The sequence below is a fragment of the Aplidium turbinatum genome, chromosome 1 (assembly GCF_918807975.1).
Source record: "Aplidium turbinatum chromosome 1, kaAplTurb1.1, whole genome shotgun sequence".
In the NCBI taxonomy this organism is placed as follows: domain Eukaryota; kingdom Metazoa; phylum Chordata; class Ascidiacea; order Aplousobranchia; family Polyclinidae; genus Aplidium; species Aplidium turbinatum.
In genome coordinates this window covers 46,183,851-46,199,273 of record NC_137472.1, presented here as the reverse complement: position 1 = coordinate 46,199,273, position 15,423 = coordinate 46,183,851, and the positions used below count along the sequence as shown (strand labels likewise).

The window sequence follows — 15,423 nt, the reverse complement described above, 5'->3', positions numbered from 1 at the left end:
TACCCATAGGCTATACCTTCTTTTCTATCCATTTTTAGATTTTTGTTTGTGAAGGTTTTGTGGCTTCTACCTTTTTCTACATCCTTGCTATGTGGACATGTGTTAATTTGCACTGTGATGACCAGAAATGAAAACAACTGAACTAATAGAAATTATGGAAAATAAATCAGAAGGTTTCGATAAACGACCTTGTGTGTGGCAAAATCTCAAATCTCAGGCAACAAAACAAAGTCGCAAGAAAAATTAGACAAAGGTGCAAAAAGTATCAAAGAGATCAACAAGTCATATATGCACAAAAATTTATCACAGTGTTGATCGGAAGCAAAGTCGTGTTAATGAAATGAGTTAAACTGATCACACCAGTCACTCTCCTCCGGTCATTTGTTTTTTGATTCAAACATTGGGCAACCCAAGATCGCAGATGACTGTTGTTAAGCTGAAAATCAATCAATGTACGGTAAGGTTGTTCTTTGTTAAAGTAGTCTGCTATAACAAAATGCATTTATATGTAATGAATTGTTTAAATTACTATCAGCAGCGGTGACAACAAGGGCAAGATTGGGCTGGGCAAAGTTCAGGGAATGTGGAGAAATGTTGCATGGTAGAAAATTTTCACTAAGGATGAAAGGAAAAGTATATCGGAGCTGTGTGCGGCCTGCAATGCTATATGGTAGCGAGACATGGGTATTGAGAGAGAGTGAACTGGCAATCCTGAGAAGTCAATGGTGAGAGCAATGTGTGGGGTAAAAACAAGAAGGGAAAGAAGGACTGAAGAATTGTTGGATATGCTAGAGACGAGAGAGATCATAGACCAACTGGCAAGGGCAAATTGAGTAAGATGGTATGGACATGTGATAAGGAGGGAAGAAGGAAGTTTTCTTAGAAAGGCACTAGATCTAAAGGTGGATGGGAAGAGGAAACGCGGTCGTCCAAGAAGAACGTGGAAACAACAAGTGAAGGATGAATTTAAAAAAGTCAGACTGAAGGAGGAAGATGCAAGGGACAGGGTGAAATGGAGAAAAAGGATTAAAACAATTGCTGCGCGGAAACAATCGGCCACCCCCACTAGTGGGGAACAAACCGACGATGGATTATGATGATGATGATGACTATATTTGTTGATCTGACCCTCGCTACAATTAAAAATAATGAATTTTATGAAAATTAATAAAATAATCAATTGGAAACTTTGGTACCCTAATTCTCGGACCGCTACACGTGAGAACCAAAAGCAAAGCACATTTCATCAGTTCATAAATTTGTATCATGAAATGATGTAGGCAGCCTATCTACGTCTACAAAAATGTGATGTCATCCTGGCTCTGCACCCAGCTGTAGGCAATATCAGACGTCCGTTGCTTATACGAGACCGCAACCACGCTGCTGGAATCTGGAGAAGCTACACCATTTGGCTTCAAATTTTTGCTTACAAAGACAGCACTATTATTATTGCTGTTGTGGATGTCAAGAGATTTCGAGTTTCGTTTCAATCCAAAACGGCTCCACTTGTTGCTGCTACTCGAACCAGGGTTTCGAAGTGGTGATGTTAATAGCGATGATGTCGTTGATGACGAAGCATGTTCGGAGTTGTCCGATAAGTTTTGGACAGGATTTTGTCTATTTGTGGGAGCAGAATTTCCGCTTACTCTGGACAAACCAATTAGGCTTTTATAATCACTTTGAGTGTGAAAATCGGAAAATTTCTTCTTCTGTTTTGAATCTGCGGCTAGCCACTCGGACCGGCGATTAACATGAGAGCTTTCATTTGAAGTCATTCGGCCGGATTTACTTGAGTTATGACTGGGCTGCTTTTGCTGCTGCTGTTTTCGATCATTGTGTTTTTTTGTTGGAATAGTTCCAGACCTGGGCCGTTGAGTTCGTTTAGTTTCGTTCGATGACGATTCTGTCGCTTTGGTGGTTTCCTTCTTAACCCAGACTTCTGCATCCGGAGCTACACGAACCGGTCTGGGAGATGGATGAGGAGACTTGAACCTAAAGAAACAAATTTTAATTAATCGCATCAAGGCTAGAACGTTTTAACAAACTTTTGCTTTCAAGTGAAAATGAATATATTTTAAAGTTATTTGTTTAAATGCTTTAGAAATGTTATGACATTTTACACAGTGAGAATGAACTAAGTTTTTTTCCAACTTGCCATTTCAATCTTTGGCACAAACATGTAAGAATATTGACACAAATATATGGGAATATCCCTCAGTAGCAAAGCTTACTATAGATCTTTGTTCATCTGTGCTCAAGTTTAACTGTAATGATAAACGTCCCACATAAAAGTTTATTAAAACAACATACTGTAGTAGCCTGCACCTGTTTGTTAAATATTTTGCCTACTGTAGGCCTACTTACATCATGTTATTCGGGAAGTAGCTACAGCCTGGTTTATATCAGAATGAGATGCCATAGAAGTATAGATAATAGTAGGTTACTGTACTACAAAAGGAGTGAAAAACCGTTAAAAAATACTTAGGCCTACTCACCTGTAATAACCCTTCGAACACAACTTTTCAATTTCAATGGCACTAGCTGGACTGTGACCATGTTGCTTGTTAGGACGTTTTGAATGAGGGGTTGAATTCACATCTAAGAGATCATAAGCGGCGTTGGCATTCGAGATTGGTTCAACCAATATTTGTTTGTTTTCTGGCTCTTTTGACTTTTCCGGTTGCATTAAATTTGAGTTCACAATTTCACAAATTTCTTTCAATAGTGTTGAATCCGAAGATGACGTAACTGACGAGGAAGACATTGATGGATTTTCAAACATTTTGTTACTTTTAACATAAGATGCGAATGACGTGGGAAGTTTAGACACCGGGACAACAAACTTTTCATCTTTCTCAACGTGAGTTTGAACAAAATCTAGTTCATCCCAATCGCTGAGTCGGCTTTCTGGTGAGGTCATGGCGACATCATCATCTACTAAGTCATCATCTAAGTTCTGCTTTAACGTGGTTTCCTTTTCGTCAATTTTCAAACGTATCTCTTCTACACTTTCGTTGAGGCTGGCAAAAGTCCGCAAGATGTCGTGGTCAATTTCTCTAAGTTTTTTCTGTAATCAATAAAAATCACGAATGAAAAAAGATGCAAATATCAAAACTATAACGATAAATACTTGATAGGCTACTTCAGATAACAGTTTGAAAAAAAAACTTCCACAAGCAATTTAGCATATGATCACAGTTGTTGAAACAGTCCAGAATAGCGTGGTTTATACAAACTTCAAAAATCAAGGCTCAAATATTTCGCTTAATTCGTTTGGATGTTTGAATGTGACATTGATTCAACGTTAGATATTTCTGCATTTGTACAACTTACAAAATGGAGCCAGTAAAGATGCGTCGAATGACGTATGTAAAGTCAATACCGCATGACCAGACTACAACATACATTGACAATGTTTTGACGCTGTGAGGGCAGTTTGAAGCGCCCAGTCAACAAAACTCTTCATTTTTACATTAATTCAACGTCTGCAGACGTTGAATCAATATAAAAGTGAAAATTTTTGTTGACTGGCAGTGTAACAATGACACTTGTGATGTTTTGTTCTTTATTCATCTCTAGCAGACGGAATCTGAGGCTCGCAGGATAGCACTACAGTACAGTGTATAACGAAAAACGGTTCAGGAGATTTCTAAAGATTCGGTCAAGTCAAGACGCCAGCCAAGATATTTCGAGCTTACACGTCAACGTTTTATCACAAGAGTAATTGAAACCATTCATAAAACACTGCAATCATTTGTTACATGTATGTGTATATATTATGATACTGATATCTGTCGAAAAGGTCAATCAATTAAACAAACGTCTGTTGTATTAATGTGACCTTATTGATTTGAAGTGTGCTGTTTCTTTTTCATCAATAAACGAATTGGAAATCCTGGTTTCAGAACATATTTGAATACCGGTGTTAAGGCTGAGTGGTTGCAAAATATCTAGTTTTAAAAATTAACTACATTTTTAAAGCAAATAGGTTTCTGATCCAGGCTTATGCACGATGGCTGAAGATTTACATTCAGTGGACGGAAAAGAAAAGTCGCCAACCTTCCTGTTCCACATCAAGCATGTTAATAAGTGCCTTCTAATAACAAATCTGCATGCTCACGATAGGTATCGCACCAAGGACATAGCCACGGGGAACCAACCGCCCCTCAAAAAAAACTTTTCTCTTGCTGCGCCAAAAAATCATTTGCTGCTACAGCGCTTTAAAACCTTTATAATTTATGTTGGAAGACGTTTCCCTTCCCCAAAAAAATTTTCATTCTAGCTTCGTCACTGTGCCGAACAGATTTCCTTTGGTATGATATGCAAGCGCTTTCACTTCTCGGCCAGGCAGCCAACAAAATATCAGAAACAAAATCATACGACTTAACAACGCAAATACAACCAGTCTCACACCTTAGTTGAGTGTCTGTTGTCACGGCTTAATATAGCCTACCTGCTTCGATATGTTCTTAAAAGTGATATTGATTCAAATAGTGTTAAGAGCATTTGAACAACCCAAAGACAACAAGATATAAAATCCATCAAACAAACTGGAATCTTTTTGTTGAACAAATTATGATAATTCTGTACAAAACTACGTAGTCTACTTGTTCCAGCGGGAAGAGTTACGGAAAATAATCCAGGTTGTATGAATGTATGTATTAGCAACTGACCTTGACAACACATAAAGTAGGCTACGCTTTGTGCAATGTTTGGAGAAATGTAATCATGGTGTTATGATGATGATTGTAGGCTAGTTGTCATGAAATTGTTTGTGGTGTTAAAGAAACAAAAGAAAACTGTTAAGCTTTGATTTAGGAACACAAATTATTTACATTTCTATTAAGCTTGATAGCTTGATATCAAGCTTGATATTTTAAACCAGCTTCAAAATGTGTTACGGTGTGGTTAAGCCTCAGGTGGTGTTGCTTAAGTGCATTGCTGGCACAAGTAGATTCTGTTTGCTTTTCACCATCGAAGGTTTGTATTGTTCGCAACTAAAAGAGAGTAAGAAACTACCACTTCACATTAGACTCTTAAGCACTGCCGAGAGTAGGAAAAAGATCAGAATTACAAAGGACTGAACATTGAGCAGTGAATGCACGTTTGGTGGCAAAGTAACTGCCACGTTCACGCTGGTCACCTTACCCAGCAACATCTAGACTGAAAGATAAACAACCGGACTGAGATACAAATCGTTTTATGTTACAACTCACTTTTGATAACATTGCAAGTACAATTCAATTCACACGCAATGCGGCAGTTAAAAATGTGATTAATTGTTTCTCTGGAAAGTCTAATTTGTTGTGTCGTTTTAATCCAGTTGATAATAATAACAATGATACAAGAAAAGATAGGGAAAGTGGGAAACACTTCTTTTGTTTTACATACTGGTCAAGTGAAATACTCATTTCATTAATTACAGTAGGATTATTAAAATTTAGTTTAATAGTTATGTGACGCTAATTGCAAGCTTACCAATCATGCCAAATTGCTTCATCTGAAAAAATATTAAACTCACGTGGATTGAAAACGGACGTTATACAAATGAGCTTGCTTCAAATCTTTTGAGCTAAGCACAAGTTTTCAAGCATTTGCATTGGCAACTTTCTTAAATTGAAAATTATACATTTGTTTTTAGGCGCAAAACTGCATTCAACAATGCATTCATAAAATACTGCACATAGTAAAACTCTTCTTCTAATGTTTATTTTGAAATGATTACAAAAAATTAGGTGATATTCTCTTACTTGAAATGTACAATGAAGTTCAGAAATTAAACTAAATTTTTCACCCAGACATTAATGGTCTATATTTAGCTAAAAATTTAACATTTGCTTACTTAGCGATTCCTGTTGTAATATCCGTATTGTAAGCGATGTTTAGCGCATATTTACAATGCTATAAAATTAAGCGCAATTACGGATTAGCGTATTTTACATCGTTCATTAAACACTGTAAATTTCTTTCCTTTTTAACGGTATGTTCAGAGCGGTACACTACCAAATTCGAACAATGATTAACCTCGCAACATGCAATAAATAAAAGATTTTCACGGTCACCAAACAGATTTTGAGAGGAATAGAAATCTTCTATTCGCCTGACAACTGAACCAACAAGCTTGCACGCACAAGCAGAGCTACACAAAGAAATTGAAGCCCCCAATTTCGTTACCAAAAGAAATTTTCTTTGGAATGTAGCAAAAAGCTTTTTTGCTAGCAGCCAATAAGTTTTTGTTGTCAATTGCCCAATCTGGGACTTAGGCTGACCCCAACGAAAGATTTTTGTAGTAGTCCTTGGCTCAGATAATAGACATTGCTAACTTTATTACTGTCTTCCCTCTATTGTAGGCTAGTACAATACTTGCCGGTAGATCGGGAAAAAACTCCAAGAAATTAGATTGCAAGAAGTGATTTAATTAGTAATATTTCACCATAAGTGATATATAGATTGACCAATACAACATAGTCTTCAAGCGCTTTAATGCCAAGTTAAATCAAACTGGGTTTCAATTATTTGACGAAATTCGAAATGTGTAACCATAAAAGTTGAAAATAAATTCCTCACTTTTGTCACTGATCGATAGTAGTTCTTTTCTCTCAAACGGGTTTAGATCCAAAAGGAAAGAATCAAAAACTTTTAAACATATTTTCAATGTTACATGAGCATTAGGTATCCTTTACCTAATTTCTCAGCTGCGCTTTCTGAAATTGCAATCGTAGCCTACTATTCCCATGTTTGTTCGAGCTTCGTCTTCATTCATACGCATTTTCAATACCCAAATAGGTAAGGCAGCATTACAATGTGAGTTACTGTTTACTTGAGCAATTTAGTACGACAAGGCAATGATGGCTTGGAACGTTGAAAGTGTTCATTACCCATCTAAAAACAATGGTTGATACGGAAGCAATTGCAGTACGTCAAAGGAATGCGATATGTTTTACAAACACAAATGACATTTCAAAGCAAGTCAACTTCAACCTCTTAAAAGGAAATTTCTTCTCAAGTTTAAATTCCTGTGCAAACAAACTTTCCGGTTTGAAATAGAAAAAACTATACGTGTGCAAAGTAAATTTCATATCTGACGCACAGACGAAAAAAGTGATGCGACAAATTGATTCGTGCTTTGTTTTAACATGATATTCTTACCTCTGAGATATTAATAAAGATTAATTTACTACAATTTCGTAAGTTCTCTTCAAGTTTTTTAAAATTGTCGAAGAGGGCAGAGCCTGGTAAAACAAAAGTCTTTCAAAGTTAATGCTGAAAAGGTCATCCATTGAAGTAAATTGAGTTGATAATGTCGTTGTATCAGTAGGTACTTAGTCGCAAAAATAACATTCGGTTTGCAACATGGCAGCGATAAGTTATTCTCTTGATCCACCACCAATGATTTTGAAAGCGTTACAATTGCCACGTTGCTTCAACAAAGCAAAACGTTTCCAATTAAGCAACGTTGCGAGTGGGTGAACAACAACTTTCTCTAACACAAAGCTTGACATGAACCCATTCGACCTGAGGCTAAGCAACCTGTCGACTGTCGAGTGTAGGTTATGGTCTTGCGTTGAACAACAGCTGAACACGAGAAACATAGGCCACCCATAAACGTGAATTTACTGTCTTGTAAATTCAAAAAATGAGATGCTGATTAATTATGGGGGAGAATGCATCACATCCAAAACTGGTCTATCTCTGGTTAGTTGTAACAGAAAAAAACGATGTTTTCAGATAGGAGTTGAAACAGCAATTACAATCGAAGACAAGAATGAGAAGACTAGATCTTATTTTCCAATACACAGCAATTTAGCCTACCATGCTACAGACTTTTATTCTTGTACAGTACTCATGAGAATGTTAACGCTTTTCCAACGTAACTGTTTTCACAAAAGATCGAATCATAAGTAGCCATTTCATCCAACACCTTATAACGTTTAACAAAGCAATTTGGCTCAGCTGTCACAAAGAATATCGTGAGCATCCGCATTGTTGCAGATTAAAATGGTTCTAGTGGACTACGCACTCAAGGTACTATCTCTAAAAGTACTGTATGTTAATACAGGCTAGCATACATTTCCATATCTGCAAAAACAGCTTGATTCATCTCACATGTAGTCAATGTTGCCAGACCACAATTGAATCGTGGTTCAACGTTTTTGTGACATAGCCCAGTGGTTCCCAACTCGTTTTTAGGCAACCCATTTTAAAAAAAAATTCAGTTCGGTAAAATCTTGCGACCCAAGCAAATTGTCGTAATATTTTAAAAGCCATACAAGATTGTGTTGCAAACAAACAGCACTACAAAAGCAGTAACTTTTTCCGAAAATAATATGTTTATCAATTCACTGATAAGATAGCTGTGCTGGCTTGTGTCAGTGAGTTTTTGAAATCGAGGCGTTATTTTGCTTAGGCATAGCCGCATGTCGGCTTTAACTTCCAGCCGGTTTCGCTGTTCAGTTTTCAATACACACATGGCGCTAAATCCAATCTTACAAAGCCAAGTTGTTGCAAATGGAATCTGTTTTTGAATCCCTAATTGTGAAACTGTGGGATACACTTTGTACATGGAAGTCCAAAAGTGGATGTTTGCAGAATCTTTGGGGTATTTGTCTTTGAAGGACGCAAAAGAAATACGGTTTGCTACTTCTGTCGTTATGTCCATAAACTGTTCTGCAACATGGATGGAAAATTGAGGCAGATCTTTTCCAACAAATGGATCAATTATCCAATCATTTTGGTTATTTAAGTGTTAGAGATTCTCCATAGTAGTCTAGTGCACAAACTTTTTGGCAAACTGTTCCAGGTGTCTAATTACATCGTTTGCTTAATATCAACTTCATTGCCACAGATATATTGCGTTAGCTGAGGAAATATATCGTACTCATCTCTGGTGACATAACTTTTCCAGAATATGAGTTTTTTGTGTTAAGCAGAAACTTTTGCGGCGCGATCAATCACCGTAAAACCGTTGCCTTGCATATATAAATTTAGAGAATTCAGAGAGTCAAATAAATCGGCAAGGTAAGCAACTTTTGCCTTGAAATCTTTTTGCAAAAACTTTTCGGCTAATCTCACACAGTTCTGTTGCCTCAGGAAGATAGCAATCTCCTCTCGCAAATTACAAACTCGCTTCAGGACACGACCTCGTGACAACTATCGCACTTCTGTGTGCAACAGCAATGCTTGATAACAATCAGAATCTACAAAGACGAAAACAAATGCCAATTTAGTGGACTTGTTTTGATAAAGTTTACACACTTCACATCATTCAACACTTCGTGCAGCTCTTGAGATAGCTTTTTTGCAGCAAAGACCTCTCTGTGGAGAAAGCAATAAGTCCATACAGCACGGGGCTTTGTCTTTGATGCGTTTTACCACACCAGACTATGCGTGGTCCAACGTGTGGAAAACTTTGTCATAGTTTGTCCGACATAGCGTTCGTGACATATAGTGCACGTTACAATATATATCCCGTAACTTTGTCAAGTTAATTTATGTTTGAGACTGAAATTTTTGTTGGGTTTACATTTAATAATAATAATAACAATAATAAAAGCGAAAATTGTTAAAACTTCATGCACTACGATCATGCTACAAAGCTTTCCGATGTCTCGACATGAAACGCTTCATGACTTGTGTTTATATTTTCCAGTTTTGTGATCGATCTCTTCACGTTTTAAATTTTTTTTATTGTTATTTTTTTTCGCCCAAGATACAATTATATGCCTGAAAAACAAGCGACCCAAAAAAATCATCAGGCGACCTAACTTTGGGTCGCGACCCATGAGTTGGGAACCACTGACATAGCCTACATCGAGCAAACGAACATCGTTGAAAGGTTAGCAAAACCTTGCTTTAAAACACCTGCTAAATGATGACAAAATTGCAAGGATGTGTTGTAAAGTGTCACGCTTGAACGGTAACCGATCTTTTTCTCTAGCCATTGCTACTTTGTACTCTTCTTTAAAGGACAACGAATGGACAAATTTAGCTCAACCTGTGATCGTTCAATGTGTGTAAGCAGCTTTTTTATGTTCATTAAAAACCATGTTTATTACAGGAAGTAACAACCTTTGTCGGTTTAGCTATGTTTGTTATAAGCAAAATGTGCTGTTTGTATCAAATCTTGATAGCCTATGTATAACATTTCAATATCTCGAAAACCTAAATGACGTCAGTGAAATAAACAAAATAATGTTGTCGAGCAAGATCGTTGATGTAAAAAAACTTGCTTAACAGAATGTCACATGTCGTAGGTTGGTTGTACGTATACACATGCAAAGGACATTTCTTATCAGCGGATGAATCAAAGATGTTTCAATGTACAGTAAACTGTATGTACAATTTTTATGTAGCCTAATAAGGTAACAGTAAAAAGTGGCATATAGGCTACCTTAAATTTCTTGCCGAAGACATTATCAGGCCCAAAGTATTTAAATCAAATGTTTTATTTCAATATTCAGTTTATGATTTAAAACTTTTGATTATTTGATTTTAATAGTTCAAATAGACTTTTCTATTTGAACATGTTCGCCCTTGGTGATTGCTTAGGCAAGAAACCTCAGGCAGCGCTTACTTTGTTAGGCCAGGTTTTACTTTTATGGGCTCTGCTATGGTGAATCGAGCAGTTTTGATTGCAACTGCTGTACCCCAAATACATTTATGGATTCTTCGTGTTTATCAACTTGACTTATGTTATACACAATACTATTACAAGAACACACATAAAGATATTTTCTAGTTGTTCAAGATGTTTGAGTAAAGCATTGCCTTGGTTTTATTGGAAACAGGCCGATGTAAAGGCAATTCAAAACCCTCAGTTTTTGCAAGAAAAGTGATTATATCTCAACGCTAACCTTATAAAGAGCAGATTTGTGTGTGTGTGGTGATTTGTGTGTCTGTGTAGGCGCGAAAAGCAGAAGAGTTGTACAAGATACATATTCAGGGAAACCTGATAAAATCGAATCTTAAGTCTTTGATTAAACGCCTAATACGACACCATTTCGATACACACATTATTTCACTGGAACACTGCTTTAAAAATAAAAATTCTTCTCTTATGTCAAACTAACTATCTAAACAAATTCGGATCGAAATTTACTGACGTCCAACCCTCGCAATACGGGAAACAAAGAATGTAAAACCGTACACTAACTAAAATTAACTATTGTCCTAATCATGTTATTGATTAGTCTTGCAGAAATCTTCAACCAGGTCGCAAATTATGTGAGGGACACCCATTTCCTGTGCCTGACCTCATGGCTTGTTGTACAAGCGCAATATTATGGAAAACAAATGCTACAAATCAATGATTTGAAAATGTCAACAGCTTGACCATTTTATTGATTACTTACGTGAATAATAATAACAATGAATCTGTGTGTCAGCGGCCAGGGCGTAATGCCATATAAATAATACAATGAAATGGTTAATACAACCAACAGCCATGTCAATAAGATTGGTTTGTTGAAACAGAGACACCGAAAGGCATATATTGAACAAGAATGTTCAACTGTTATCTAATTTAAACGAATGGTACGTTCTTTGGTGTAAACGAGCTAAATCGAAACTAATACAAGATGTTGTGAGATAAATGCTTTCGATTAGTTTAGCTCAGCGGTGTGCAAACTTGTAGCACTTCTCGGCCAACATAGTCAGCTTGGTCCACTGGCCACAACTGTGTTCGACATAGACTATGTAAAATACATAAGTAGCCTCGTCGTAGGCAAAGTGTGGTAGCACACCAACAGCACCGTCACAGCTAAGCTATATCCTTAAAGGAACAACACTACTGTTCTGTCAAGTGCCCGTATCTGCGTTCATTGGAAATATCTATTGTTCACTATATTAAGCCTATGTCGAATGTGCAGTCAATAAATGACCGCGCAGCTACCTCACGCCGATCTAGCCTAATTTCACACTGGTTGAACTTGTCAGGCTGTCAAACAAAAAAATAATGTTTACTAAACGTTGCGAACTTGAAACATAAATGAAAATCGTCCAGCAGGACACGCATTTTTGTAGTCAGGACCTTTCTGCGAGACAAAAAGTTTAAGCTTCCGGGCCACATTTGGTCCGCGGACCATGGTTGGCACACCCCTGGTTTAGCTCATCTACATTTGTAGAACGCAAGATGCATTAGCATTTTAAAATATAAACTTACCATTTCAAAAAATAGATATTGAAGTTTAGCTTTTAAAACGGACATATTTGCTTGAGATGTCCTTCCCTTTTTAATATCTCCTTTTGGTTTTTCCGTGAGAACTGCTGCTGTAGGCAATACATGTATAACACGTTTTGGACTTGATCGAATGCCTTGTGAGTTCGTGCTAATCTTCATACAACTTTCAAGACTTTCTTCAGAGTCTTTTAACAAACAATCGGGTATCTTTGTACTTAGTTTTGACATCAATTGCACATAGGGTTCTGTTTGTAAATCAGTTATATCGTCTACTATAGACGATTTTCGGCGAGAAATTGTGGTTTCTTCTTCGGCAGAATTGTTAGCTGAATCACCGATCGCGCTGTCGTCATCACGTTTAAAATATAAATCCACGTCTTTGTCTTCCTTCCACATGCTTGCAATTTTGAAAAACAAAAACTTTACTAAATATCTAACTAACCTACAAGCAACATCATAAAAAAATGCAACAACGAGTTATTAACAATAAGCTAAGCCAAATTTATTTAGCAAGTAATACATTACTTTCACTAAGCAAGACATCAATTTAGCCAGGCACCAAGTCACAGTTCAGTAGGCTAATGGCAACTGCTAGGTTAAACCAGACTCTACCAGAAATGGTTAAACTATAAGTACTTGCCGCTTGCTCAAAATCCTGAATTGTCACCTGGTCATTCGAGCACTACCATCTCATTTCAAGGCTTCTTTTTTTACCAGCTGTGACACCGAATCAATTCTAATTTTGTCTAATCTCGCTTTTCTTGGACTGTCTGTCTGCACGAGAATGGACAATCAACTGAACGGCGTCTGGACATCGTGTGATACCAAGCGGAACAATCCGACACGACTTGCGCTTTACTGATTTTTGTCAGATCTGGTTTTTACACTGGCTTGTCACGCTCTCTCAAAATATCAAAACAAGCCCTAAATGTTTTTGCATAAGACTACATTGTAAAATACAACAAACTTTTCAGTTTACTTTGAGATCGAGTTTGTATTAAATGATTTGTTTTTAATTTTTTTTATGATTTTAACATGTTTCAACTTGATTTTAAACAATGCAACTAAACCAACTAAACCGGCAATTGGAAACAATTGCTACTTCCTACAGTTATTGTGTCTTTCAAAAATCGGCGAAAGTAACTATCCTATCACTGTTGTCCTCAACCATTTTCAATTGTCAACATTAAAACATGATTCTTCTCAAACAAACAAAAGTAACCCTTTTCATATGGTTTTAGATATCCAGAAAACGTTTTCTCGTGGTGAAAGCACGTGAGAAGCGTTGATGACGAAATGAATCAAGACAGGTTGTTTCACTCGAATTATTGGTTTTGGATCGCTTCCACTGCTAATTTAGCCTCAAGTGGTTCAATTCTGTCGCTCAAGGCAAAGCACAAATTCAAAAATCAAAGTCTTATCATATCAACGACGATACGTGTGAATTTATCAGCTTTCGACTATTGGTACAACTTGTGACAACGTTAAAGTGCTAAAAATATACAGAAAAAAAACTATTTGTCATTTACCTGCGATAAATATTTCTCCTAATTTCTGGCCAGTCCTCCCGAAACGTCTTAAATTTAAAAACGAGTCATATTCATAAAAAACAATCAATGAATTACGACATTTTATGATTTCACTTTGGCCATCACCGGATAAATGTACAATTTTCCACCACTAATACAATAAAAAGACAACAATATTTGACGCGTCGGTAGTTTTGTTGGACTTTTGAAAACATTTAACTTCACACCTTGCATTGCTCATCCTAAAACTGATGCTTTCAATTATTTTTCTTAATTTTAATTAAAAGTGATGACGTAAAAACACGTTTTGCATCGCCAACACATCAATAAGTGTCAAGCGTCAAATTACGTGCCTAAGAACTAGCTGAAAACAAGTGTCTTTCAAATTTTCAGTATCGAAATTGATTTACATTATGCTGGTATGTAAAACTTTCAAATCCAGTTTCAAGATAAAGTTTTACTCGATAGGTTGCGGAGATGAGATCCATAGGTATTTACATCAAGTCGAAATGAATAGATAGCCATAAAGTGCTATCAGTCTCAATATATGTTAGTTTTGATTTTTTATGCTTTGAAAATTATTAACCGAAATCTAACTAAGGCCAATTTGCACACATCAATTCCAACTGGGAGAATCCAATGGCAACAAAAAAACATTTCTTATCAGTTTAATTTTCCTGATCACTAAAGGATATGGACTAATTCTGGAAGTTCACTTTTGTATTTCATAATAATCAAACGCACTGCTAGTGCTGCCACTGCAGATCCTGCTGCGCTGCAGCCTATCGTTGTGGCAGGTATCCCACTCAAGAAGAAAGTTCTACTGAACAATGCAATTAAAGATCAGTCAGGGTTGTGTATTGCTTTAATTGACATCAGGACTAACAATCATCACTTCATAAACAGTTTCACATCAACGTGTGAATCGGCAGCAAAGCCCTCGGCAGCAAAGCCCTCAGTTGTACTGCATCTATAAGTCAGTGAGTGAAGCCATAAACCATCTTGTTTGTTGTTAATTTTACTTTCAATTTTATCAGATGAACGTAGCAACTAGTGCTAGAAACGATAATTGTCCTGATGAACACCCAAACTTTTCAGTATACATAGCAATGGCAATGTTTATACATAGATTTTTTGTCGCTGGTGAATGCAAATCTGAATCAAATCTAATTGATCGATGCTGGAAACTTTTCCACCCTATTAAACTAAAATTGATTTTATTTAAAATCTTTTCAAATTTTATAAAATACTATTGTACTGGACAAAAGCAATTAAGGCAATATTTTCGGCCTATTTTGACTTTTTTATTTATGACGCAAGTAATATAATAACGGTCACTTGCAGCAAACAGAACATGCAATCTTCTAGCTTTGTCATAATGTAAATCACTGTTAGGCTACTTTAACTTCAGGTGAAATATCTCAGCAAAAGCTGGCAACTGGCATGATGCAACGTTTTCGCTTAGGTCAATGATGCAAACTTAACCCTTTGCTTTTCAACGTTTTTTTGGAAGTTAACTGCTCAAGGGGGGGCCGTTTTTGGATCAAATTCAATCAGCTGTTACGTGTTATCCGCTGATGCTATTTGAACAGAAGTTGCACTGGTGTGAAAGCAAATCATTTGTATATAAGTTTGAAAAGTCATTATTTTAAAATTTTATATGTTAAACTTGATATTTCAATTTTTGCAAAGGTACCCAAAAACGACAATTTTGAT

At 36.5% G+C, this 15,423-nt stretch overlaps 1 protein-coding gene across 1 annotated transcript; it reads right to left on the bottom strand.

The window, feature by feature from the left end:
- On the bottom strand, nucleotides 1-12,616 carry LOC145775535 (uncharacterized). The gene is made up of 3 exons (XM_082586835.1): nucleotides 12,161-12,616; nucleotides 2,496-3,067; nucleotides 1-1,992 (listed from the first exon to the last, which is right to left on the bottom strand). The coding sequence occupies exons 1-3, from the start codon at nucleotides 12,572-12,574 to the stop codon at nucleotides 1,296-1,298; spliced, it is 1,683 nt and encodes a 560-aa protein (XP_082442961.1). The 5' UTR covers nucleotides 12,575-12,616; the 3' UTR covers nucleotides 1-1,295.
- Between the last annotated feature and the right edge of the window lie 2,807 nt (nucleotides 12,617-15,423).